This window comes from Melanerpes formicivorus, unplaced genomic scaffold, assembly GCF_026170545.1.
Source record: "Melanerpes formicivorus ecotype bairdi unplaced genomic scaffold, bMelFor1.0.p_v2 SCAF_12, whole genome shotgun sequence".
NCBI lineage: Eukaryota > Metazoa > Chordata > Aves > Piciformes > Picidae > Melanerpes > Melanerpes formicivorus.
Genome location: NW_027142364.1, coordinates 9,557,803 through 9,584,780, shown reverse-complemented (window position 1 = coordinate 9,584,780; position 26,978 = coordinate 9,557,803). Strand labels below are relative to the sequence as shown.

Below are 26,978 nucleotides of genomic sequence, written 5' to 3'. Positions count from 1 at the left end.
TTTTCTTCTTGACCTCAGAAGATTTTGTTCTGTTGTATCTCCGAGTCTGTTGCTCTCTTATATTCTATACATGGTTTCTACAACCATAGTATTAAAATTTATGGACATTAATAGTTTTTTAACTTATATTTCTGTTAAAGATTGCAGATGCATTCTTAACAAAGAGGCTTTTGGTACAAAGACACATGTTTGTTTAACTGGGGGCATAACCAGTCTCTCTGGTTAGATGACTAATACAGAAGGCTAACAAAACAGATACAATTTTAAATTGTGGCTTCATGAGGATTCAGTAAGTAGGCATTTCTGTATCATCGTTTTATGGGTTACAATAGATTGCAAATACTGAAATGGGAAAAGCATTGTTTCATTTTTGTGGGAATCTTCCTATGAATTGTGATACTATTTTTTTTTTCTTGCAAATATTTAAGTGTTTGCCTCTGTCATTTCCCTGAACATGCAAAGTAGTTACTATTAATCAGAACGTACACTGGTGAGAGGAGGGGGAGTTTTAATATATGTAACAGAGAGGTTGAATTACTGCTGAAGTCTGTAACAAATTCAGGCTTAATAAAATGGTTAATAAACCTGGGTGAAATTAAAGCAATATATGTCCATATTATTATTGCCCTCAAAATTATGATCTTAAATGCATTTCTCATCAGATGTATTTCTATCTAGTTCTTTTTAAGTGTATTTAAAGAGGTTTATCTTCACTGTATAAAGTGGTTCCAATGGCAGCCTTTGTGTAATCAGGCATACATGCAGATTTTACTGTGTATTTGTTTAATACTTGTAATCTTGTTTTAAAAATGTTTTGTATTTTTTTTAATGCAGTTGTTTGTCTCTTTACACACTGAGATAAAAAAAATCCTCAGTGTCACTGTTACAGTCTATCACATTGTCTATTATCCCACGTAATGCGTGTCTTGAAAACAAATACAAGGATTTACAGTAGTAATTGAAGTGTCTATAGCATTTACACTGTTGTGGAGTATTTCTGTTTGTGTAAAAGGATTGTTGCTAAAATGATTGCAAAAGAATTGAAGTGTCTATAGCATTTATATTGTTGTGGAGTATTTCTGTTTTGTGTAAAAGGATTGTTGCTAAAATGATTGCAAAAGAATTGAAGTGTCTATAGCATTTATATTGTTGTGGAATATTTCTGTTTTGTGTAAAAGGATTGTTGCTAAAATGATTGCAAAAGAAAACCTGGTTGGATGTGGAAATAATTTTTAGCTGTCAAAGTTAAACTATATCTTATCTACCACCTCTTTTCTCTGCCAGAAATTGGTGCCAGGCTTCACCCTCTGACATTTCTTAGTTCTATCTAGTCCCATCAGAGGACTTCTTTGTTCATTTTGCTTTGGTTTTTTAGGTGAATGTGGGAGGAGTCAAAGTAATTTTCACCATGTTTTCAGTTCACACCAAATATGTGACAACATAGTATCATAGTATCATTCAGGGTTGGAAGGGACCACAAGGATCATCTAGTTCCAACCCCCTTGCCGTGGGCAGGAACACCCCACACTAGATCAGGCTGGCCAGAGCCTCGTCCAGCCTGGTCTTAACTGGTCTTAACATTAACTGAGAATTAAAATTGTAGAATAGTTTTCCAAGATGCCCACTCAAACACAGATGCAGTGTTAGGAAAATTAATGTTGAAATCGAAGCAGCTGATATTTGTGTATCATAAGTGTCTTGTTAACCCGTAATTAGAAGTTCCCCTAGAACATGGGGTAATTAGAGAAAACAGGCAGGACTTAAAATTCATTTAGAGATTATCTTGTCCCAGTCTTTCTGTGAGCTTCACACCAGAGAAAATTTCTTCTGTTCTGAATCATACCCTGATACTCCATTAGTGTATTTCTATATAAGTACCCATTTTTAGTCATGAGTTTTTCTTGTACATGCAAAATGAATCTGTTTTGTTTCTCCCTGAAACAGATTGTCTTATGAGTTGGTAAAACTAACTTAAATAGCTATTATTGACTAATAGATTATTGCTGTCTACTTTGCCCTGTTGTTTAATGAATGCAGGGCAGATTTGGATAATTCAGCAAATCTAGCTAAGAGCGTTCTCTGAAAAGTGACTGGAGTAGTGTGTGTGTCCAAAGACTGTATTGTTTCCCTCTGCTTTTTATGAATTTCAGTTCTCTTAGGGCAAGTTTATGTTCTGTAGGAACTGGGAACAATTGTAATTAACAAAGCAGAATGATCTTTGGAACTGCTAATGTGTCTTTCTTATCCAGATAAAAATCAGAGGGTTTGGTTTTTTTGTTTCCTTAGACATGAGTATATCGATAGTTGGTATAAGCTTGAGTTCACTCTTTAGTCCCCAGCTACCAGCCATTTGTACTTCTGCTGTTTGAGCTGTGGTGGCATACTTGCTGAATGTGAAAATGACCTTGATGAATGCTAGGACTTGAAATTAAAGCTTTTATTACCTCCTTTCTTGCCTCTCTGTACCCAGGATACTGTAGGCATATGTTGCTGTGGGTGCCATTTTCAAGAAAGCCACCAACAGAATTCTGCCTGTCTTTGATCTTTTCCAGTTCTGCTTATTTACTGATTGATTGCATGATTTAGCCCTTCATGCAGTCTCCTGCTCCATGCTTGCTTTCACCTGGCAGAGTTAGCAATTGCTGTACAAACCAGACTTTCAGATGCTCTACTTTAGAGTGCACTGTGTTCTCATGCACATAACAGCAGTTTGTGATGGGTGGCCCTTGTAATCACAGTGGGAAAACCACTCCTCTCATGCCATTTTGTAGAGCAGAAGTATGAGTTTATGTCAGATGGATTCAGTGCTGAGAGAATTAAACATGTAAACAAAAAATATTACATAATAGTAGTGACAAAAACAGCCAAGAAAGGCTTAGCACTTACTACAGGGTGTCTGAGAGGTGTCTGTTCTTACTGCTAATGTGTAGTGTTTGTGATGAACACTTAAGCTTGCTCTGAGTGAAGAAAAAGAGGAAAGGAAACTTGATCTCAAGTACAGCTTGATCTCATTGCTACTGGAAGAATTGTGGAACTGCTTTTCTTCCTCCCACAATATCTTCCTAATATTTAAAGAAATTTTTAGCAGCCAAATCACATGACCCCACAGCAGAAGGGGGCTGTAGCCTAGTAAGTGTTGCATGTGATTTTTATTACTTGGGGGGGAGGGAATGAGACACAGACTTCTGGTAGGTAGCCAGTAAGTCAGGTGGAATTTGCATTCACTTGATAATAAGCTTTATCCCTTTGCTGATGTCACTTCAGCCATATGCTTTTGCCATCCTTTCATCCTGCCACTTGCTGTCATATAGCTTAGCAGGGAAAGTAAATGGAGGCCACAAAGCTTGCTTGTCTTGGCAAGCTTTGGCTGGTCAGTTGAAGTGTTTTTTCCTTTTTCTGTGGGAAGGGGATGAAGCAAGAATTGTACCATTTTTTTCCTACATAGGGATTGTTATTTTTAGACCAGCAGCAGGTCTTAGCCGTTGCATGTAATGCGCTCAGACAGAGCCACCTGAGGCATCAAGGTTTGCACAGTGGGGTGCTTAGGGTCATAGATGTTGACTTGAGTTTTGGAAGTGTGGATGCCCAAAGCACTGAATTTTTGGTAATTTAAAGCTCAGTGGTTGGTGTTTGTCTATGTCAGCTTCTGTTCAGACATGGCAGATTTATAATAAAAGCTTTTTATTAGAGTGAATCCCAATTTACATAATTCTTCATACATCACACTCTTGTGTGTTGAGCGTGGAGATACAAGGCTGTCTCATTAACTGTGGCCAGTGTACTGCTGAGTTTGGAGTGTACAGGTGTTGCAGCGAGGAATCTCTTATGTTCTCAGCAGCCAGGGACAGTGCACATAGAGGAAATCTTGGTACCTTTAAAGGTCATCAGGGCTCGTTCTGAAAAACACCAGCTGAAATGCATGCCTAGGATGTCATCTCTCAGCTATACATAGCAAACTCAAAGCTTCTTACAGAGAAACCTCTTACCAGTCACTTTCCACAAATGGTGCATATACCTAAAGGTACTTAGTGAAAATCCTTGAGAAGTATTTAATGCAAAAGCAGTTAGTCTCTCTGGTGGTTTTCAGGAGCCACACACACCACTAGCTGGGAGAAGTGCAGACCAGCTACAGCACAACATCTGGGCCAGTTACTCATTTTGTCTTGACCACCCCAAGAGCTTGCCAAGATGTGTGACATGGGGGGGCTTGACAACCTGATTGCCAACACGGCCTACCTGCAAGCAAGGAAGAGTGGAGAGGGAGACACCAAGGAGATGCAAAAGAGACGTAAAAGCCTCTCGCTGCCCAAGATTGAACAATGCGGAGAGGTCAGACAGTCCATGGTTGCCGATTACGACAACATCTGTGAGCAGCAGCCCATTGGCAAGAAATTCTTTAGAGACTTCTTAGAGACCGTGCCAGAATATATGGTAGCTAGGGACTTCCTGGATGAGGTGTCAAACTGGGAGCTGGCAGAGGACAATGTCAAGAGCAGTACCATGGAGAATATGATCACCAATTTTCTTAAGGCGGGTTCCAAAAATTCTTTGGCTTTCCTGAGCTCTGATTTGTCCAGCAAATGCCAGGCAGCTACTGAGAAAGACTATGAGAATGTCATACAGTTGGCCAAGGAGGAAACCAAAGTCTTTCTTAAAGACAAACCCTTTCAGGACTTCCAGACCAGCCCCTTCTTTGACAAATTCATACAATGGAAAGTTTTTGAGAAGCAGCCGGTAACCGAGAAATACTTCTACGAGTTCCGAGTGCTGGGCAAAGGTGGCTTTGGAGAGGTAAGAGCTGTGCTTTTAAGGATATGGGTTGCCCCTTCCCTTTCAAGACCACCAGGTGGGTTTGCAAAGAGGAACTTGGCAATGGATTAAGAAATTGTCTAAGGTTCTGCAAAACTTGCTTCAGATTGTCTGTTTCCTAGAAATGAGGCTGTTCTCTGTACTGTGATAGTCTCCAGATGCCTGCTAGTGAGGAGCTACTCTAAATTTTTTTTATCTAGGCTGATAAAACAAAAAGGCTTCTTTTGTAATGCTTGCATTGCTGTCCATGGAGTTAATTATTGGTCCACTCCTTGGCACTGCTTTAGTCAGTTCTGGCTCACACACTTCTAGATAATTTTTGGTGCACTTTGGGGTATAGCACAGATCAGGATCTGTTCCCAAAACACAGTATTAATGAGGCTACCTTTTTTGAAATGGAAGAGAGTTTAGCTATATAAATGCAAGAGGTATATGCCACAATGGTCAGAGAATGGGTTCTCATTCATTTTACTTGGTAATACATGGCTAAAAGTGGCATCCTCAAGAACTTTGCATAAGGTCCACCACCAGTCCGGAACAGATTATTCGCTTGTTTTTAACTCTTTTTTTCTCAGCTAATATATTCTGCCAGGAAAGCTAGCATCAGCAACTAGTAATAGACATGAGGTTCCCCATGTCCTGTGTATTACTGTCCTTGATACTCCAGTCTGTAAGTGTAAAATTCCTCCATTTCTTCATACACCTTGCTTCTCTAGGTTTGTGCCATCCAAGTGAAAAATACTGGCAAAATGTACGCCTGCAAGAAACTGGATAAGAAAAGATTGAAAAAGAAAGGAGGTGAGAAGATGGCACTGCTAGAGAAAGAGATCCTGGAGAAGGTCAACAGCCCCTTCATAGTCACACTAGCTTATGCCTATGAGAGCAAAAGCCATCTGTGTCTTGTCATGAGCCTCATGAATGGAGGGGATCTGAAGTATCACATCTACAATGTGGGAGAAAGGGGTTTGGAGATGAAGAGGGTCATCTTTTACTCTGCTCAGATCACCTGTGGGATTCTGCATCTCCATTCCATCAAGATTGTGTACCGGGACATGAAACCAGAAAATGTCCTACTGGATGATAATGGTAATTGTAGACTGTCTGATCTCGGATTGGCAGTACAAGTCAAAGAGGGAAAAAGCATCACTCAGAGGGTAAGTACAAATTCACTGAACACGGGCGGTGGGAAAGGAAGCTGTTCTATTTGTAATGCATTATGAGTCCAAGACTTAATTCCCTGGGATTTGCTCTTTGCTAAAGACCTTACATGGTCATTTCATTCTAAGAGAGATGTGGTAAGAAGATTTGGTTAATTAACTCTCTAGACGCTATATGTAGTAAAATAATTTCTCTTACATAGAAACAGTGGAATTGACCAATTGTTTATCTTAAGGAAAACTCTTGAACCGGTTGTTTTAGGGAGGCTAACACAGATGTCTTGAGCAATAGTGCACAGAGGTTTAACCAAGTACTTGTTTGTTTGAGCAGCAAAGATAAGACTCTTTCTGTATTCAGTTTTTGCTCCTAGAAGAAAATTTCTTCCAGGTAACTCTTAAATGGTGCTACTGATTGTATTGCAGGTGTTCATGGTGCTGCACAATAAACTCCTTCCAACCCTCCCTCCTCCCCCCAGAAGGGAGTTCCTGAAAAAGTGAGCAGACTTGAAGACAATCTCTAAATGTGTGCATATATAGGAACAAGATATGGATGATGGCTGAGTTTTGCTCTGTAAATCAGACTCTGCAGCACTTCAGTTGTGCCTTTGGTCATCCTAGACGAACCTAGATTTGTAAAAACGCCTTGAGGTTTACACAAGAAAGATGTATTCATGTAGCTGAACTAGGAAAAAAGCATGTTTCTCCCAAGGTGTCAGGAGTTTAAAGATATATATATATATATATGTAAAGAATGGAAAGTGTTCCTGCCCATGGCAGGGGAGTTGGAACTAGATGATCCTTGAAATCCCTTCCAACCCTGATGCTTCTGTGATTCTGTAAGTCTGAAATGTGTCTGAAATGAAACAGCATTCTAAACTGGTCTAACTGGCTTATGTTAAACTTCCCAACTCTTTCAAGTTACTCCATACAAAGTCAGTAGAAGAGAGGATAACCTTTTGCACCATGCCTGAAATACACAGGTCTTTTGATGTTTTTACCTTTGGTAGTAATTTTTTTGTTTGAAGGCTGTTTATTTTCCTGGAAATCAAAAAAGCTTGTGCTATGAGTGTTTTCAGTTCTCAGAGAAAGAACATTTGGAAATTGATTTAATTTTTAAATAGGAAATTATTTTAGAATGGGACTGGATTTTGTGTTTTAGATACAAAAATAAACATTTCTGTGAAAGCTGAGGCAGATTTTAACACAGAACTTAAGGGAAGTGGAATGTTGTGTTGTTTGTGAAGGTGGCATTTTGATCAGTGAACCCACAGCTATAAATCTTAGTCTTCTTTGGAGGTTATAGATGCATGCAGTTGTGAGCAGGAAAAATCTTTTTGTACATGGGCACTTTTCATGCTTGTAAATGTGTGGGGTTTGGCAGAAAAAACAAGCAAACAAAAACACAGAATGAAAGCATGTATTTAGACATGTCTAACCCCTTTCTTGGTATTTAGGATAGCATCTCAAAGCGGTGGTGAATAAGGCAGTGTTTCCTCCTCACTTTGTGACAGTCATCAAGTCACTATAATGATTTTTCTTCTGTTGTTCACTTCTGTTGAGGGAAGATATTTGTATAAGTCTGGGGTTTTTTCACCCCAATAACGTAAATGGTTCCAAGGTAGTTTCAGTGAATGATATTTGATCAGTTGAACCAGGCCAAATCTGTATTGCACTGTATCTCCAAGTGAAGTGCCTAACATCATAATGCTGTTTCTAGATTTTGGATGATGATCTAAACTGACAATTTATGGGACAATACTACTGATCTCTAATATAAAACCTTTTCATTGTAATGTATTTATCCATTTGCAAGGAATCCTTCTGTTTTGATGGATGTTGCAATACACTCAGTGTGTGATACATTCATCTTCATTCCTATCTCCAAAACTTCTGACTTCACAGCCTCATAACCCTGTAGGCCTCTCTTATGACCTGGTTCTTCAGTATCATACTCAAAGTACTCTTCTATTCCACTATGAGAATAATGCGTGACTTTGCTTTAATCATGCTCATAAGTCATTCTATTGATTGAAAGTCATTAAGTAATATCCCTAGTGCCAAATGAACCCATGGTTTAGCTGTCTGGTACAGTGAATGGTCGTTCTGTGATTCTGGGGTTTATTTCATCTGTAAGATAAATGTTACTTAGCCAGTCTGACACACATTATGAAGAATTAAAATAGTTGATTTCTGAAAGGCAAGGTAGAAGTGATTTCTAGAATTACATCTCTTGTGGCCTTTCTGTAAGGTGCTATTTTCTTAAAGTTTGGGGTTTTTTATCTGCTGTCTATTGAAAGTTTGTGAGCTGGAGTTGCTTGGTCTTTTCTGTTGTTCCTTGGGTTTTGCCAGAGAAATGTAAGTAGCAGCAATTGTTGAATTCCTTGTTTTTCTGAAGTGCCATTCCAAAGCAAGCTATCCTTGTATTCAGTAAAGCTACCTTTATTACAAGACTGTATGCATTGAGTATGGAGATCCTCATACTCTTAGGAGACCTTTCTAAAACCAGAGCAATTCCCTCCAAAATGTTTTCTGCAGGTGTGAACTAAAGTGATGCTGAAGTAAAATAAACGAGGATTTTCAACAGCTATTTAGAAATCTCTTTCAGTGATGCAAGTTTTTCTTCCTGAGTGCTAATCTCTTCACGATCTCTCTAGTTCTTCAGGTATTAAGTGCTCTTCCTTGTGAATAAGCAAACTAAACCAGAGAACTTTTCCATACCCTTTATATATCAGGAGGATCCAAGTAAACAAATGTGGAGTAGACATCTATCTCAGGCATCTGCTTAAAAAACATTCATCTCCATGTGTTTGACTCTGGCTATACTGGTACAAAAATGTTTCTTAAAGCATCATCGTGAAATAAAGCAACAGGTTTTTTTTTTTTGCTATATATTATGAAGTAGAAACATCATATGATGACTTTCATTGTTCCTTATACATGGCTAAATAGTATGTAATATAAGGATTTATCTGTGTATTTATTTTATTAGAGATTGCAATAAATACCCATATTTCAGTGCATTCTCAAAGTTTTGTCCACCTCTCCTGAGTGTACAAGCCAGTAAAGATCAAACTGTTCTGCTCTCAAAGCATCGAAAAAAATGCCTAGCCTCTCATGTACAAATGCACATCACCCATACATCAGTTGGAGGACCCATAAATCCCCTCTGTAAATCTTGTTAAGTGATTAGGTTATCACATGGCACATGTGATAAGCTAGTTAACAAGTTCCTGTTTTAGACCTTTTCCAAGTTTTCAGTGAAGATTTCTACGAAACTATGATGCTTATATACTGCTTATCAACCAAAGTTGATTTTCTTTATGGATGGAAGGTGGTGGGTTTTTTACTTTAGAAGGGTGACTTTAAAGTGGTCTTCTTAAATACTTGCATGTCCTTTTGCTGTACAAAAAGCATTGTGCAGCTGATAGTTTTAATACTCATATAAGTGAAGAAGTAGCTTTTGTAGCCTTTATAAGTATTATCACTACATTTACTCCTTTTGAGAAATATTTGTGTGCTCAATACCCATTGTCCATAACTATTATAAATCAAGATATCCTCCTTTCAGAAGTGGTACTTACCAAGGTCTAGAAAGAGTTGGAAACCCAGCCTTAGTTTTCTCCCTTTTTCAGTTGCTAAAGCAACAAATACAATCATCTAGCTGTAATTGGTACAGTCATAATTACAGACTTTAGAAAACTTTGCACTAAGGTATACAGATTTGTATTTGTGAAATGTTGGCTGGTTTAGAATAGAGAAATAAAAAAAAAACAATAAAGTACACAAGTCTGAACAATAGCAGTGTTAGAAATAAAAGGAGAAGGCAGTTGAAAGCTACTGAACAACCGTGGATTATGTGGGCTTTTCTCATGCTACACACATGTACCTGTGCACTTTAGCCAGCAGTGTGTCTATGCATACTTAGTCAGGCAGAGTTCTTACTGACAGTACTGGAAACAGAAATAGACTCTTTGCCAGTGATAATAGAATTACTCAAGAATTTAGGAAACATCATTATGGCTTTTTGTATCAATGTGCCTTTAGCATCTGTTCTGTCATACTTAGATTGTATATTAAAATTACAGCTTTTTAAATGGTGATCTTAATTTTGTCTTCTATAATTGAAAAAGGAAATAAGGGGAAAGTGCAAAGATGGAATGTGTACAGGCAAAATATTTTGTCTAGTTAGGTATTTGGTCAATTCTGGAACTAGTTATTTTTGCATATGGCAGAAATGAGGAACCTCCCCCCAGGTTTCTCCACTTGAACAGTGTGACCTGGCGTCTTTTGTCTTGAAGGCTCTGCAGCTTTTTCTCATACAATTCAAAAGTAATTTGTTGTCTGTGAGTCAAATACTTCTGCCCTTAACCAAAAGATCTAAGACAATACTTAATTCCCTGGGAATGGTTGTGAGAAAAGCGAGCATGTTCTTCTGTTTAGATCCCTCATATCCTCTCCATATGGAAATACAGAGGACTTAATTCAGTTTTACCAGAAGTCAGTGCATATTTGCTGCTTATTTTGGGAAGAACTTTCTGCCCCTACTGGGTACAGCTTTTGTGCTAAACAGCTGTCCCATGTAAATAGTGAAAGTGCTTTTATGCAGATTCTCATGAGGTAGAGAGCTTAAATATTGACATAATAACTGTGAAAAATAAGATAAACATATTTTTGTAGTATTTATTAAAGTGCATTCATATCTTCAGAGGTTTCAGGCTTCTTCACCGTTTTCCTGGGTTATGTTTTATATGTTTGAAGGACATAATAATATTTTAATAAGAAAAACATGTTTTGGTTAAAATCTTACTCAAAATGTCCTTTTGCCCTTCTGTATGTTTGTTTATTGTAAGATTCTATTTCTTAGGAAAACAGAAAGAAATCTATTTAGATGTTCCTGAAACTTGCAGTTTAATTTCAAGGCAGTTGAGAAGTGGGAGGAGGGTTTAGACTTGTGAAATAAAAAATAACTCAGCAAGCTATTCTACAGTTGACCTTTAGTCATTATCACATGGCATTCTTGTTGGATAAGATTCTCTAAAAATTTATTCTTTCTTTGCACTTTAAAAAAAGACAGCCCTGCATTTGATCAGGATTAGAGTGACTTCCTGCTATTTTATGGTTTCAAACCCACCATTCTACTTATGCACTTTCAAGGTTGACAGTGACAGCTGATGATGTTTCACTAAGAGAACTTTGCTCCTAAAAATATTGCTAATCACTGTTGTTATGAAGTGCATCATCAGGACAGGTGTTTCAGATTTTTTTTCTTATCTGAAGCATAGGCTTTACAGAATGCAACTTTATCCACTATGAATGTCATGGTCATGAGATTGAAGGGAGCAAAAATTATTGCATGGGATGATTCTGCCTCCTGCAGTTTTGGAGGTGGGAGAAAAAATACTGTAGTCATGTAAAATCGTGAGAATGCAATGTGCCTCATGAAATGCTTTTCCTGTGCAGGGTGTGCCACCCATGAGACACAGTCTTCTGTATGAGGTCAGGAGGAAGTTTTACACAGAGAGAGTGATTGCCCATTGGAATGGGCTGCCCGGGGAGGTGGTGGAGTCGCCATCAGTGGAGGTGTTCAGGAGGAGACTTGACAGGGTGCTTGGTTGCATGGTTTAGTTGGTTGGGTGGTGTTGGATGATAGGTTGGACACGATGATCTCGAAGGTCTCTTCCAACCTGGTTTATTCTATTCCATTCTATGGGAAAAGACATTGAACCCCTTTAAGAGGTTTCTGCATGACTTTCAACCTCATTCTTAATTCAGTTTAATCTGACAGGTAATAAATGCTATAGCATGTTCTAACAAAATGAAGAGACAATATTATTTACCAAGTGCCTAGAACTGGTAGAAAGCTAAATTAAGCTCTTTGAACATGAAAAATGCTATTTAAAGTAATAAATATTACTGTTCGGTCCTTTTGTGTCTTGAGACTATTTATTAGAGAAAAATAATATGCATTCTAGAATGACCTCTTAGGTAAATCATCTAGTGGGGTACTTGTTGGTTCACCATTGTCAAAGATGGTGTTTATTTTATTGAGTAAGAAAGGCAACATTTAGCTGACAATATCATTCTTTAAATTGTTGATTTAGCAGCTTTGACCAGAAGTAGTATTGCAGGAACTGTAAGCTCTGGGAGAGTGAGAAATGTAGTAGTTCTGTGCTTATTGGACCACATGTGTTTACTGTGATGGGCAGTAAATTTTAACAAATGTCTAACGACTCTTTATGGAGACAAAATAAAATCCTGAAATTACAGACAATAATGGGCTTAGTTTTGCCTATTTTTCAAGTTTAAAATCTAGTGAAAGGCAGCAAGCTCAAAATAAATGGAGGAGGCTCTTAACACAATATGTAGTTAAGCTGCAGGAGTCCTTTGCAAAAGGTATAAGAATCCTGGAATCATTTTGATGGGAAAAGACCTTTAAGATTCTCAACTCTTAACTATCAACCCAGCACCACCATGCTCACTAAATCATGTCCTGAACTGCCATGTCTACATGTTTTTTGAACGCCTCCAGTGATGGTGACTCCACCACCTCCCTGGGCAGCCTGTTCCAATGCCAGATCACTCTTTCTATAAAAGAGGGTTTTGTATTATCCAACCTAACCCTCCCCTGGTGCGTAGAATCATAGAATTATTTCAGTTGGAGAAGGCCTCTAAGATCATTGAGTCCAATCATTACAGCTTGAGGCCATTTCCTCTCCTCCTACCATTAGTTTACTTGGGAGAAGAGAACTACCTCCTTTCAGGTAGTTGTAGAGAGCAATAAGATCCCCTTTCAGCCTCCTCTGGACTGAGCAGCCCCAGTTCCCTCAGCTGCTCCTCACAAGACCTGTTCTCCAGACCCTTCACCAGCCTTGTTGCCTTTCTCTGAACACAAACATCTTTATTGTAGTGAGGGTCTCAGAGCTGAACCCAGTACTCAAGGTCTTACAGGGTCTAAGACTTCATCTAGGTTCAGGAGGCATGGACACTGATGGAAGACAACTTTGTGTGAGAAGCTGTCTCTGTGTCCCAAAGCCTTGAGCTGCAAACAATTGAAGTCTAGGAAAGTATTAGAGAAGTATCAATGTGCAGACCAGGTTCTTATAGTCTTTCCTATGTATCCATTTTGTGTTCAATTTACAGACAGTATGACAGACAGGCCCTATGGGCCTTTGATTTGATGCAACCAGTACCCATCTAACTTGATTTACATGTAAAAGTATTGTACTTCCAACATTAGACATTGTCCCAAAAGCTAAGGTGGATGAAATCCTGTGAATTTCAGTGATAGACAGGAGGTGGTTGAATCCCCATCCCTGGAGGTGTTTAAAAGATACAGAGATGTGGTGCTGAGGGACATGGTTTAGCACCAGCCTTGGCAGAGTTAGATGAAGATTGGAATTTGTGTCCTTGAAGGTCTTTTCAAACCAAAATGATGCTATGATTCTATGCACAATGCTTAACTTACAGGTGCTGTCCCTACACTGGAGGGCAAATACCCTTCTCAGGCCACCTCACAGTCTTGTCCCCACAGTCACACTGGAACTGAACAAAGTGTCTCTTCAACATCCCCTTTTTGGGAAAGCCACCTACACATACACTGGTAGTCTGTTTGCATTCCTTATAAAGAGCTTCATAAAATACTGACCATACTAAGTAGATGTAGAGTTTTCTCTCTTGTTAGTATTGTTTATAGAATATCCTGTACTCATGAAAGAATAAGCCATTAACATCTCTGAAATAAAGTATTACTATTCCTACATTATAGATGGGAAATGGTCAGGAGAAATTTACAGGGAAATTAAGGGGAAAATCATGTTACAGAAGAGCAGAGAATTCTGATAATTCTTGATTTCTAATTATGTGGTTACAGGTCTGTACCAAGTGTCCTATATGCTCCATCCCTGTAATATCTGATTGCTTCACCATCTATGAATGCATATTTCTTCTGATGACACCTCATCAAGTTGGGCATGCTAGCAGGTTCTATCTCCAGCAGGAGTCTGAGGCAAAGAGTGACTTAGGTGGGATAACACAGGAGGAAAGCATGAAGAAGCTCTAGAGTCCGAAGTTGAATTTGGTGCCCAGTTACTGGACTGTCCTTCCTTTAAGCATTTATTCCTTTATATTTATGTTATATGAAAATCAGACTGTAAAACCCTGCTGTAACTGGGTCTATTTCTCTTCCCAAGTGTGAGCATAGGGGCAGCCTGCCCTTAATTGTCACAGAGTGGCTTTCTCTTTTCGTTTGTGCAACTTCCTTGATTTCAATGACTACTGATCTCCAGCCTTAAAAGATGAAAAAATGGTGGTAGAGTTTTTTATTGCCCCAGTTAGTTACTTTGAACCCAGAGGCAATTTTATCTCCTTATTTTCCTAACGCAACAGAAATTTGTTTTATCCCTTTTGTGCTTTTATCTTTGTGGATTTTTTTCCAAGTCAAAGCAGCTGTCCCTGTTAAAATTATGTCCCTGTGTGAAAATGAAAAACACTTTGGTCTTGAATTTTGTAGCTCCTGAAGTCTTATACTATTTTACTCACTATCTTTTCCTGGTACTCTGAACAGTCCTCCTTGTGTTCTTCTGAATCAGCAGCCCGTCAGTTTATGATGAGGCATCCTGTAAGGTCCTTCCCCTTGCTAATCATTAACAAGATGCTAAAATCTTTGTTTGAATAAGATTTGATTTTATCTTCTTTTAAAATATTGTTGCCTGATCATTTTATCATCTGGTTCCTTGCTACTGTGCGCACATGTGGTGTGAAAGTGTGGAGGACTTACAGTTCTCTGACTCACTGAAATTATCCTCCATTCCTCCTCACATTGGCTTTTGGGAGAAAAATGAAGATTGTAAAGTGAGTAAGAGAGGCAGACCAGTTGTTCTTCTCTACATTTAGGGCCTGTTAGCTCGTGTGCAGAGAAGAATTTTCTGTGGTCTGTTCCTGCATTCCTGCAGGGTCTATTAAGGCCATTGCTGAAGGAGTGGAGGAACAGCTGGACAAGAGAACAAAGCAGGCAGTGGCACCCCTTGGAGGAAGGAAGGACCAAGCCCCAGGATACAGCTGATAGAGCTAAACTCAGCTTGCTTTTTTTTCCTCTGTTCAACAGTTCTTGTGCCATGGCAAACAAAAGATAGACATTCTGATTTGCTTTACTGTTTGGTTTGTGGTATCAATTGAGTTTGTTTTGCAGAGATCTGTGGGAAAAGGTAAGAGATCTAAATCCCATTTCTTCTCATTTGTCTGTTTCTGTGCTGGTGAAAGCTCCAGAGAGTTCTGTTTCTTTCTCCCTGTGCATCTGCTAGACGCTGGGATAACAACAGTGTTCAAGGGATCTTCCCATCTTGGGACAGCAGTTTGAATAGGATGGATGAGTGCACTTGCTGTGGGCCTCCTTCTGCTTGAAGCTGTGGTGTATCGAGTGCCCGCGGACTGTACTGGGAACTAAGTACGCTTCAGGATCACACCTTGTATTATTAACAGATTATAATTATGTGACCTTTTAAAAATTTATACAGGATCATGTTTCACAAAGGAAAAAGTTGTGTAGTTTCAGATGAGTCATCTCTGTTGTGCCCTGTCAAACCACATTCAAGGCAACAATTCTACTTAACAGAATTTAATCACTAATGTGTCCAAAGACAACATTTGGTCATTACATTTTAAAGGATTATTGAAAAATTGCATTTTTGGGTAGCTCTCAAGATAGAGAAATAAAGGGAGAAGTAGCTCTGTTAACCCTTTTGAAAAGCAAGTTAGTAAAAATGTGATCAACTGCAATGTAATGACTATTTTTGTGTTTCAAACAGCAGGTGCCAGTAAGGCATCCTGCTCATCATCACAAAAGACAGTGTTAGCTGGAGAGTATGCAGAAAATAACTAGTGTTACACTAACTACACTTCAAAAAGCCCTGTGCCTCTGCACTTGCATATGATTTCTGCCTTCTGTGAAAAATGTGGGGTAGTGTAACATTGTTTGGCTCCTTTTTAATGTTTGGACTTTGTTTGGTTTGGTTTGGGTTTTTATTCACAGAATCACAGAAACATTCAGGTTGGAAAAGACCCTCAGGATCACCAAGTCCAACCAATAACCCTACTCTACAAGGTTCACCCCTAAACCATATCCCCAGGTACCATGTCTAAATGACCTTTAAACACATCCAGGGTTGGTGACTCAGCAGCCTCCTTGGGCAGCCTATTCCAATGCCTGACCACTCTTTCTGTGAAAAATTTTTTCCTAACATCCAGTCTAAACCTACCCAGTCGTAGCTGGAGGCCATGTTGTGTCCCATTAAACACTTCCAGTACACTGAATGGGTAATTCCATGTGCTTATCTGTCACTATAAAGAGGACTCAAGCAATTGGCACATATGGTCAAATGGTTCCTAGTCTTACCAGGAATCCTGTAGGAAAAAAGAAAACAATGTACTTGGTCTTGGTCAATGTCCAATGCACATCTTAGAATAGAATAGAATAAACCAGGTTGGAAGAGACCTTCAAGATCATCGCGTCCAACCTATCATCCAACACCACCTAATCAACTAAACCATGCAACCAAGCACCCTGTCAAGTCTCCTCCTGAACACCTCCAGTGATGGCGACTCCACCACCTCCCCAGGCAGCCCATTCCAATGGGCAATCACTCTCTCTGTGTAAAACTTCCTCCTGACCTCCAGCCTGAACTTCCCCTGGCGCAGCCTGAGACTGTGTCCTCTTGTTCTGGTGCTGGCTGCCTGGGAGAAGAGACCAACCTCTGCCTGTTTACAGCCCCCCTTCAGGTAGTTGTAGAGAGCAATAAGGTCACCCCTGAGTCTCCTCCTCTCCAGGCTAAGCAGCCCCAGCTCCCTCAGTCTCTCCTCATAGGGCTTGTGTTCCAAGCCCCTCACCAACTTCGTTGCCCTTCTCTGGACTCGTTCCAGCAAGTCAACATCCTTCCTAAACTTGGTAGTATAGACCTGATAGTGATGAATGTGGGTTTTTAAATTTTCCCTGTTCCCATTAAAAGAGCATAATTTATCCATGTAATATAAGATGTAGTAAGAAAATATGGGGTTTGGTTAATAACTTTTGAATGTATTTCTAAATAGTGTTCAGTGGAAATAACTACAAAATCATACAAACCAAGTGACAGACATGCTTGACATGACAGACCTACTTGGAGGTATCTATTCATGGCCAGATAATTCTAATGGAATTACATATTCATTACCAGCTCATGGTAAATAGACCTCCTTCTCCAAAATAACACAGTTAGCTTTGAATTAATTTGCTCTCTGTCCTTTTTATCCCTTTTGACATTTGAGTAGAGTTTACAGTATATTTATTTGACCTGTCAAGAGTAACTTCACTCATGGCTTTGATTCACTTCTGCTTTGGGAATCAGTGAATACATTCTCCACCTAACATTCTACTCTTTTGGTGCTCAGATCTCACTACTGCTAGTCACAGTTGTACAGTTTAAAAACTCCTATCACTAAGCTGCCATTTTACATGCTTAAATAAATGTCTCTTGAGTCATTCAGGATGCTTTTCATGTCACCACAGAATCTTTTACCACGAAAGAAGATCTGATTTTTGACATCTGGTTTTCCATAATGATTAGAGGAGGGATCTGAGATTTTGGCTTCTCTCTATTGCTGTCTACTGCCCAAAGATAAAATTAAATCTTCATTTGAAAGATGTGTGTTCTTCCACTTCCAGGGGTTGAATAATTAATCTTTGTGTGTGTGTGTGTGTATGATCCCTAATACAGCAAATGTCTGTGGCTTTATCATCTTTCTTCCCCAGATTGCAGAGACTTGTCTTTCTTCCCCTTGCTTGTTTATGTGTTTCTTCCCTCTTAAATATCACTGCTGACTACTTGTGAAGTGTGTTTGTTTCTGCAGAAATTATAATGTTTGAGTGGATTTTGTGTGTCTGAAGTTAAGAGATTAGGTTTGGATTCCTGCTTCTGAAGCTTCTCAGCGTCAGGATTGGGAGAGAGTGGTTGTTAAGATTAGGTTCAAGTTTTGATGAAATTCTGTGAGAAAAACAGCTCTCATAAAACTGTGGAGTGCTTGGTGGATCAGAGGAATGGTATGTTTATAGACATCTCTCTGCTTGAGCTGGATCAGCTCAAGAACAGCTCAGAAGATTTCAGTGCTGCTAATGTAGGATTTTGAGGAGTAATCCTTGTTCACGGTAGTCTTTCACTTTGGTCTCAAGGGAAGCTGTTGCTGGCCCATCTCTAATTTCTACGTTGTGGTCATGCAGTCTTCATGATCTGCAATGATAGTCTTGGCTTTGTTCTTGAGAAACAGGAGTACCATGTCAAAGCATAGTGTTCTTCTGTATGATGTGACTTAACTGACAAGTATGTGGAAAATGCACATGAAAGAGGCTGAAGGTGCTTGGCAACTGTTTATTTGGAAATAAAACAGCTATGTAAGAGAGAACACAAGTGGAGGGAAAGAGAGCCAGTCTGAAGGATGCTGCCATGCATTATTTACGATTGCAGAATTCTGGCTTCTCCATGTCAGATTGATTCCCTTCCCGAATGATGATGCTAAGTTGCAGCAAACTAATGTCTTACCAGAAAGACTGTGCTGTCAGGGTACATTTTGATGATGATATGACTCAGCAATTCCCAAAGGCATTAGTGCCTCAGCTTCATCTGAGTAAAGATAAGAAGGTTTATTCCTTCACAGAAAGAGAAGGGGGAAAAAAAAAAGACAAAAATTATTCCAGAAGTCTATTTAGTGTCTGTGTTCACCAGCTGGCAGTGAGCTCTATGTGCATCCTTTTGTACCAAACTTTCTCTGTTGCTTTCAACCCCTCCTCTCCCTTCCAGGTTTCATGATCTTCTGAGGGTGGATGGGTCTGGGTTCTGTGATCCATAGTTGAGCACTTGTCCCCCTTTCTGAATGGAGCAGTAATCATACATAAAAATGTAGTACTGCCAGGATATCTCTCAGTATTAACTTTTACTTGGAGAGCTTCACTGCAAACAGTACAAATTACCTGTGGAATGATGTCAGCTGCTGCACTGCCCATACAAGTCCTCTGTAATTCTGTGAGTTGATTGAGAGGCACAACTGTAACCTTTTCTTTTGCTTTCAAATTGCCTGGTATTTTTGTTCTTCTCATATAATTCTTGGGTTTTAACCCAACAGAGGATTTTACTCTATACCTCTGAAAATTTAAAACAAACAAACAAACAAAAACAAACAGGGGAAGCAAAATGGATTTGCTTTTCTGTCCATTAGGCTGATGTTGCAATTGAGGCTAAGATGTTCCCTCTTGCACGTGTTGTTTATGGTACAGTCTAAGCCATAATGTGTAGTGGCATGAGCCAAAGCTTATAAAAGACCTTCAAATACTGTGCCTAAAGATGCAAAAATTAGATGAGCTACTCAAACACAGAATCACAGAATAATAGGGGTTGGAAAGGACCAGTGTACCCCCTATGATACTTAGAGATGGTCACACAGGAACATATCCAGACAGGTTTGGAATGTGTCCAGAGAGGGAGATTCCATCACCTCTGTGGGCAGCTTGTTTCAGTGCTCTGTCACCCGTAAATTAAAGAAGTTCTGCCTCATGTTTAGATGAAACTTCTTATGTTCAAGTTTGTGCCTTGTCCTGTCACTGGGCACCACTGTTCCATCCTCCTGACACCCACCCTTTAAGTATTGGTAAGCGTTTATGAGATTCCCCCCTCAGTCTTCCCATTTGCAGACTAAAAAGATTTCATTCTCTCAGTCTTTACTCATGAGAGAGATGCTCTAGTCCCCTAAACATCTTTATAGCCATTTTCCTTACCCTCTCCAGCAAGTCCCTGTCCTGTTTGAACCAGGGAGCCCATAAAACCCCATGAGATAACTTTAATCTCTTGATCTGTGCTTTTTACAAGTATCATTTGCTCAGTTGAGCTCTGGTTTTAGCTACCTTTTGGTTTTTTTGCTTTGCAGTGAATCTCTTAATGCATCTGGCAGTAAAAATGCCTGTCCTTCTTTCAGTGGAATTTTGCACAGACATGATTTTTCATCTAAAATTGTAATGCTACTAATACATCAATCCTAGTATTTCAAGAAGATATAAAAGAGGTTCAAGCAACTTCTGACATATTATCACTGTTAGCTGAATCTGGTTACTATACAGAACAAGATACAGCATTGGATGCAACAGGAAATGTTTGGTCCACTAAGCGAATGCTTTTGTGATTGAAGTCTCATGCTCAGTCATCTTACAGTGCATAGAAATGCTGACACTCTCTCCTCCCTCCCAGATGAGTTAGCTCCCTGTAGAGAGGCAGCAGGAGCTTATTTGAATGCTGTTCCCCAAGGGGAGTGAGTAGGCCTGGAAACAAAGCAGGCAGATTCCCCTCTACAAGGGAAGGATCCATTAGTGCTGTCTAGTAGTCTTTATTCAGACAGCTTTATGCAGGTAGGAAGTAATAACTCTTTCACTTGGATGAACATAATTTACTACTTACTGTTTTCATAGGTTTACTTTCTCACAATGATTTTAAGAGTTTTTCTTGGCCCTTGATTGTAGGACTTCCTTCTAGAAGCAAACAGGGAGTGTGGATGAGAACTTCCTCATGCAGCTCAGCTATGGGCTTGATGAGTATTTTATTATTGGCAGCTGATGCCTGTCTTGGACCAGTTATAACCACTGAATGTGGAAGGAGTCAGCGATTGTTTGTCTGCCTTTTGTCTTTGTTTTTGGATCTTTTAAAACTGATTACTGGTTGCATCAATAGGACAAAGTGAACAGCACTGTCTTCAACTGAAAAAGAATTAATGGGGAAGAAGAAAGCAAGCTTAACATTAATTTAAAAAGAATCCACCTTTAAGTAGGAATTGCACAGATGTTTCACATTTGAAAGGCGTATTTAAGACATAAGAGCACATTTAAGGAGTTTCTAGATGAAAGGCACATAAACTGTACCAAGTTTCTAGATATGAAATATTTCAATTGTATTGCTGGCATTTTGGAAATATTATAGGCTAGTCTGCTTAATTGTCTGCAATTGTTTCATTACTGACATTGTATAGTAAATCTGTCTCTGTGTTTGCAACAGGCTGGGACAAATGGTTACATGGCTCCAGAAATCCTGAAGGAAGAAGATTACTGCTATCCTGTGGACTGGTTTGCTATGGGGTGTAGTATTTATGAGATGGTTGCTGGGCGAACACCATTCAAGGATTACAAAGAAAAGGTCAATAAGGATGAGGTTAAACGAAGAACTCTGGAAGATGAGGTGAAATTCGAACATGCCAACTTTACAGAAGAAGCAAAAGATATTTGCCGGCTGTTTTTGGCTAAGAAAAAAGAGAATCGTTTAGGAAGCAGGTATGCCTTACTTCTCAAACACAGTAAAAGCCAGATTAAAGCTGCAATATTATTATTTTACATATTGCAGAAAATGAGATTAGGTCTTGACTAGCTACAGAGTATTAAATTTCCCTTTTCACTTCTGGGAAGAGAGGTGGAAAGTCTTGAAGAAAATAGGGAAGTAAGGACTTGTTTTGCAATAGTGTGATTGTCCATCCTCACCCCAGACAGGAGTTCTCTTCTTGGTGGTTTCTGGGTTAAACTGTCTGTAGTTTTGGGTGAAGGGGGCAGCCCATTTCTCTTGCATCTTACCTTTCCTGAAGGTAAAGGATGTTCAGATAGATACCTGGCATCTGTGCTAATGCAGACTGAATGCAGACTCTTGGGCTGTATCATTTACTGGAATGATGTGGGCAAAATTCCAAATCTGCAGTGTGGATTCTCTTCCCTGCAGACAGCCTTGCAAGGCTACATCATTGGCTTCTTACTGAAAAGACCTTAACCCCTCTGCTTTACTCAAGTGCTTACAAAAATTCTTGTGGAGGTTCTGTCTTCCTGACTTATCCCGTGGGAAAAAGGGAAGAAACAAATATTGGGGCACAAATTCTTGTAAAACAAACATTTTTCAGGGACATCAGAAGTGGCTTTGCTTTGATGGTGACTGATGGATGTGTCCCTGACTCAGCAATTTCAAGTACATGTTCAAGTTGGACTTGATGATCTTTGAGGTCTTTTCCAACCTTATTGATTCTATGATTCTATGAATAAAAAGAAAATGGGAAATCTAAACGTTACAATATTAACCTTGTAATATCTCTGTTCCCTCCCTCTGTGTGTATGCAAAAATCATTTAGCGTATTTCTAATGAGACGTTTCTCCATTTCTAATGGAGACATTTAGTCTTGCAGCATTTTCTGACATAAACAGATGTCAGGGTAGAAGAGAATGACATTTAGAGAACCTGAGTGAATTGGTCAAGTTCATTCAGCAAGTCTGGAGCCAAACCAGCAACAGGCTGTTCATTTACTGTAACCACATTCTCTTTGCCAAGAGAATCATTTGCAGTCATTCTGTCTGCTTACTGTTAAATTATTTCTCAGTGGTGGGAGAAATGTACACAGAATGATGGTTGCACAGATTATGTTCAGTTTTCTACTCTTGAAGATGTTTTTATTCTTCTGTACCATACTTACAGGAGAAAAAGGATAGGGTGTGTACCATGCGTGGGCCTGATACAGAGCAAGAGCCTGCATGTACCTGTTAAACAAGGCAATACTATTCAGGACAGCTCATCCTTACGTAAAGATTAGCACTGTAATTCTACTAAGGACAACAAGACCTTGGGTTATCTATATAACTGCCTGTTGCATAAGTTAAAGCTGCTCAAGGACAGCTTTAATTTGTACACCTGACCTTTTCAAATACTCCACCCTTTTGCTGAAGACTCAATGCTACAGGCTGACTTGGGAAATACGTGACCTTTCTCCTCCCCTCAAGCTTTTCTAGACTGACATCTCTGAATTCCAAACCTGCAAAGTGATGCAGGATTTTCATGGAGGAATACAAAACTGACCAAGTTTAGATGAGTTCGTTTGCTCTTTAAGTTATGTAAACTTGCAATTCAGACAGGAAGAGCTCAAATCCTTCTCCAGCTAGTTGGAAGGTGCCTTAGCTGGTTCCAGTAGATGGCGTTCCAGTAGCTTGATGTCTTCAAACTTTGTATGGGTTTGGTGGTGTCAGAAAATACATCAGGAGGAGAAAGACTGCAGCAGTCTATTTTGGAGCCATCACCAGCTTCTAGTGTTTCTTGTCTTATGTTAGAGAAAGCAAAATAAAGTGAAATTTCTGTGAGTGCATCTGCCCAGTAGGATTGTCAGCACTACCAACCCATTAGCATCCCAGGGCACCAGTTAATTTGAACAGCAGCTCTAATGCACTTCAGGCTAACAGCAAATGTAAATAAATCACATCAGGCTGGAGAGCTACTCAAGTACTTCGTTATCACTAGCTACTTGAGGTAGGAAATGATTTTAACTATATGTAGGCAGAGGTGATGATGATCCCTGCTGGCTTAATCTATACATTCATAATTGTGCTCATATGGCTCTTTGGGGTTGAAAACATACATTTTTCATTGCCCAGGGTGCCTAGATGGCAGCAGCCCAGGTAATGTTCATCAGGCTGTGATTTAGCATCCTGGTCATGCTGTGTTCAGTGGTTAGTGGCTGATGGTAACCAGCTTGGGAGAACCAGGCAGCAGGGGCACAGGGAGTTGGAAAGGGCAGCTGATAATTTTACCTCAGCTGTGCCTGGAGAGCACCAAGGCTAGGTGGAAGTGTGGCAGGACAGCATTTGAGGAACAGGCATTAGTGGCAAGCCAGAGAAGCTGTTCTGCATACAAGGTGTAAGGTCTTAAAAAAGGAAGATTTTCCTATCGTCCCACAAAGCTGCTGCTTCTCTATGGTGCTTCTACACTTTGCAAAGATAAAAAGGCTTGCCAAAAGTTTGCATATATTTTGTTCTGGAATGTTGTCTGGAAATACACGAGGGCTCACAGTTTGCTAAGCGTACGGTTTTAGAAGGAAGTGGGAAAAGAAAAAAGCAACATGTGCACAACTACCATTTTCTGAGGCCAGAAACCAGATAAATCTGCTTTCCCATGTTACCATTTTCAAGACCGATATATCCATAGGTACATTTAAAACAGAGTGCATGGGTGGAGGAAATACAGTGGTTCTCTCTGCTGTTCCTTTCCCTAGAGTGCAAAAATCAAACTGTGTATGCCTTGGCACCAGAAGTGCAACTCAGAAGCTGTGATCCTTGGTCATGCTTTAATGAGCACACATAGGAGGCTCAGATTATTCTTACCATCAGAATATCCTACAAGTCCCTCTGTGGGTCTACAGTGGAAGATGACTCACTGTTTCTTGTACAGCAAAGGTTCTCCCTGAGGTCTGCAGTTGTTTTTCATAAGCTGCACTTAAAATATGCATTCACAATTAGTTTAGTCCCTTCTGGATTTTATTATCACATTTTAACAATATTAATAAAAGATTGTGTTTGTGACAGTGGCACACATACTTTTGCTAATGTCATACCTGTGAATTTCTTGCTTAAAATCTGGGAGTGTTTATGAGAGCAACATAACTTGAGTTTCCTGATGTAAATGCTTATCTGCTCTGAATTAAGATAGAGCCAGAAATGTCACTTGTCAACAGATTGCTATTCAGTCACTCTTTAGAGTCAGTCTCTAGGTTTAGGTATTACTAGGTATTTTTATCCTAGTTACTATAGAGCCAATGATTGGATTTCCATTGTTGGACAGTGAGCCCTGTCCAACTGTATTTTCGTTTCTGGTTGAAGTGTCTCTTAGGATCCAGGTGTCTCAGTGCTCTGCCAGAAGCAGCACTGCAGTTATTATATGGTACCTTGCCTGGACTGAGAGGCAGAGTAACAGATAAGAGGATCAGGATGTCATCTTCTTCTTCTTGGTTTGCTTATCTTGTGCAATACAGCATTCTTCAGTTACTGCATTAAATATCCATCTCTGTGTGTGTGTGTGTGTGTATATATATACGTACATATAAAATCTCCTTTATTAAAGTATTCTTCTGTATACAACACAGACAATGCCTGTATCTCTCTGAAAGCAAAACATCATACTGATTAACAAACTTCTGCTTTATTGTAGAAATGAAGATGATGACCCAAGAAAACATAGTTTCTTCAAAACGATAAATTTCCACAGGCTAGAGGCGAACCTCATTGACCCTCCGTTTGTGCCAGATCCATCAGTTGTTTATGCCAAAGATGTTGCAGACATTGCTGACTTCTCTGAAATACGGGGAATTGAGTTTGATGACAAAGATAAGAAGTTCTTCAAAAAGTTTGCAACAGGTGCTGTCCCTATACCCTGGCAGGAAGAAATTATTGAAACAGGACTCTTCGAAGAACTGAATGATCCTAACAGAGTGGAGGGGGGTTACGCAAATGGAGGTGAAGCTAAGTCAGGAGTTTGTTTGTTGTTGTAAATACCACATTGTTAACAAAACATAGAAACCACCTCAGAACTTTCCACATTCTGACGCTGTTTCAGAAGCTCAGTGTGGCGGTTTAAGAAGAACCATCGGTGTAGTATGACATTGACAGGCTATGTAGGACTACCAGCTGTATAGACTATATCGTTTTCCTTTGTTCTAACAAAGGAGATAATATTCTTGTTTTATTGGAGATTTATCACGATGAAGAACCATATATTTCTCTGAGAAATTTAGGATGATAGAAATTCTGAAATACAAAAAGAAGTGATAGAGTGAAGAGACACCACATTCTGAAAAGGACTGACGACTATTTTGAATACAATGATTTGTTGCTTTTTCTGCTGTTTCTACTAACACTTCCTCTTTGTTCTAAAGTTCTCAGGAAAGATTTTTTTAATTCTCAAGTAATAATCTCAGTTAGACAATGGAGCTCATACACCATGTCAAACTTGGAATATTATTGGTTAGCCAATCTCTCTGTTGCTTTCTTAATTTCTGTTAGCTTGTGGATGGTTTGATTGTAATATGTCCAAATTGTCATAAAATATAAAAGAAGGCTCTACATTTCACTAGGAAATAGGGCCAGCAGGATCAAACTCTTTTCAAAGGTAATTTTAACAGCGTGAAGTTAAGCTTGCACCAATTTAACTGAATAAAGCATTTATTTATTTATTATTATTAAGTGTATTTTTTTATGGGATAATTACTTATACAAAGTAAATATATTTGGTAAGTAAATGCACATCCTTTTTGACAAGCAATTTTAACCTTTTATTAGCTTTTCTGCTATTGATTCTCTATATTGGTAATGAATTAAGCTACAGGCAGACCAAGGCAATTTGTGTCTGACTTTTTCAGTGCAACGTAAGTCTTAATTCAGTAGTTGCAGAATGCATCCTCCTGTTAAGCTGTGTAATGGGGGAAAGGTTATGTGTGCAAGTTGAGACCCTCTTCAAATGTTCATTGACATTCTGCAAATGTTGTTCTGTTTTATTTTTCAATTTTGTGACAACCTAAATTGAATTTGGAAACATTGCTGTGAATGTTTGCTATTGCTGAAGTGTATTACTCATGAGATGCATCCTGATGATTTTCTGTGGTAAGAAAATAGGTAGTAATTGTTTGCAACAACTTTTAAAACTGATTCTTCATGCTGTTCACTATCATCTCCCTGGCCATAATTTATATTGACTAAAGTGGAAGTTGAAAATTCTCCATTCCTTGGAGTCCTCTTATTTTCTATAAAGCAAACCTCCTACTGAACTCAGAGACTTATTTTATATAGGCACTGGGACTGAACTTGCACATCAGTTTTAAAAGAGCAAAACCAAGAAATATGATGTCTGCTAGAGCTCAGTCTGTCATGTGCAACACAGAGCTTTAGTATCTATTTATATTCCAGTAGCTCATCCCCAAAATTGCTGTAGCTTTAAGTACTTTAAGTGATTCAGTCACAGATCCTAAGCAATAAATTGGTAATACATTGTGGTGTTCTAAGTAGAAAAAGGATTGTTCTTTTTTTCCTTTTCAATTTGCTTTTCCAGTGCTTTATATACTTAATTTTAAAGTGGAAATAATGAAGAACAGTGTTACTTAGGATTAATGGATAATTCTGTTCATGAATTATAGCATATAATTGTCTGCCTTTGAGGGAAGACT

At 39.1% G+C, this 26,978-nt stretch overlaps 1 protein-coding gene across 1 annotated transcript; it reads left to right on the top strand.

The window, feature by feature from the left end:
• The first annotated feature begins 1,155 nt into the window (after positions 1-1,155).
• GRK7 (G protein-coupled receptor kinase 7) lies at positions 1,156-25,997 on the top strand. Its single transcript, XM_068145242.1, has 4 exons — positions 1,156-4,791; positions 5,526-5,963; positions 21,026-21,297; positions 24,971-25,997. Exons 1-4 carry the CDS (start codon positions 4,189-4,191, stop codon positions 25,308-25,310), a joined length of 1,653 nt encoding a protein of 550 aa, XP_068001343.1. The 5' UTR covers positions 1,156-4,188; the 3' UTR covers positions 25,311-25,997.
• Positions 25,998-26,978: the final 981 nt, after the last annotated feature.

What these genes read in the sequence shown, in the direction of transcription:
- GRK7 (XM_068145242.1), top strand. Translation starts at nt 4,189, where the DNA reads ATGTGTGACATGGGGGGGCTTGACAACCTGATTGCCAACACGGCCTAC. An exon ending in GCAAAGGTGGCTTTGGAGAG is followed by an intron (nt 4,792 to 5,525) that starts GTAAGAGCTGTG and finishes TTGCTTCTCTAG; the next exon opens with GTTTGTGCCATCCAAGTGAA. An exon ending in GAAAAAGCATCACTCAGAGG is followed by an intron (nt 5,964 to 21,025) that starts GTAAGTACAAAT and finishes TGTTTGCAACAG; the next exon opens with GCTGGGACAAATGGTTACAT.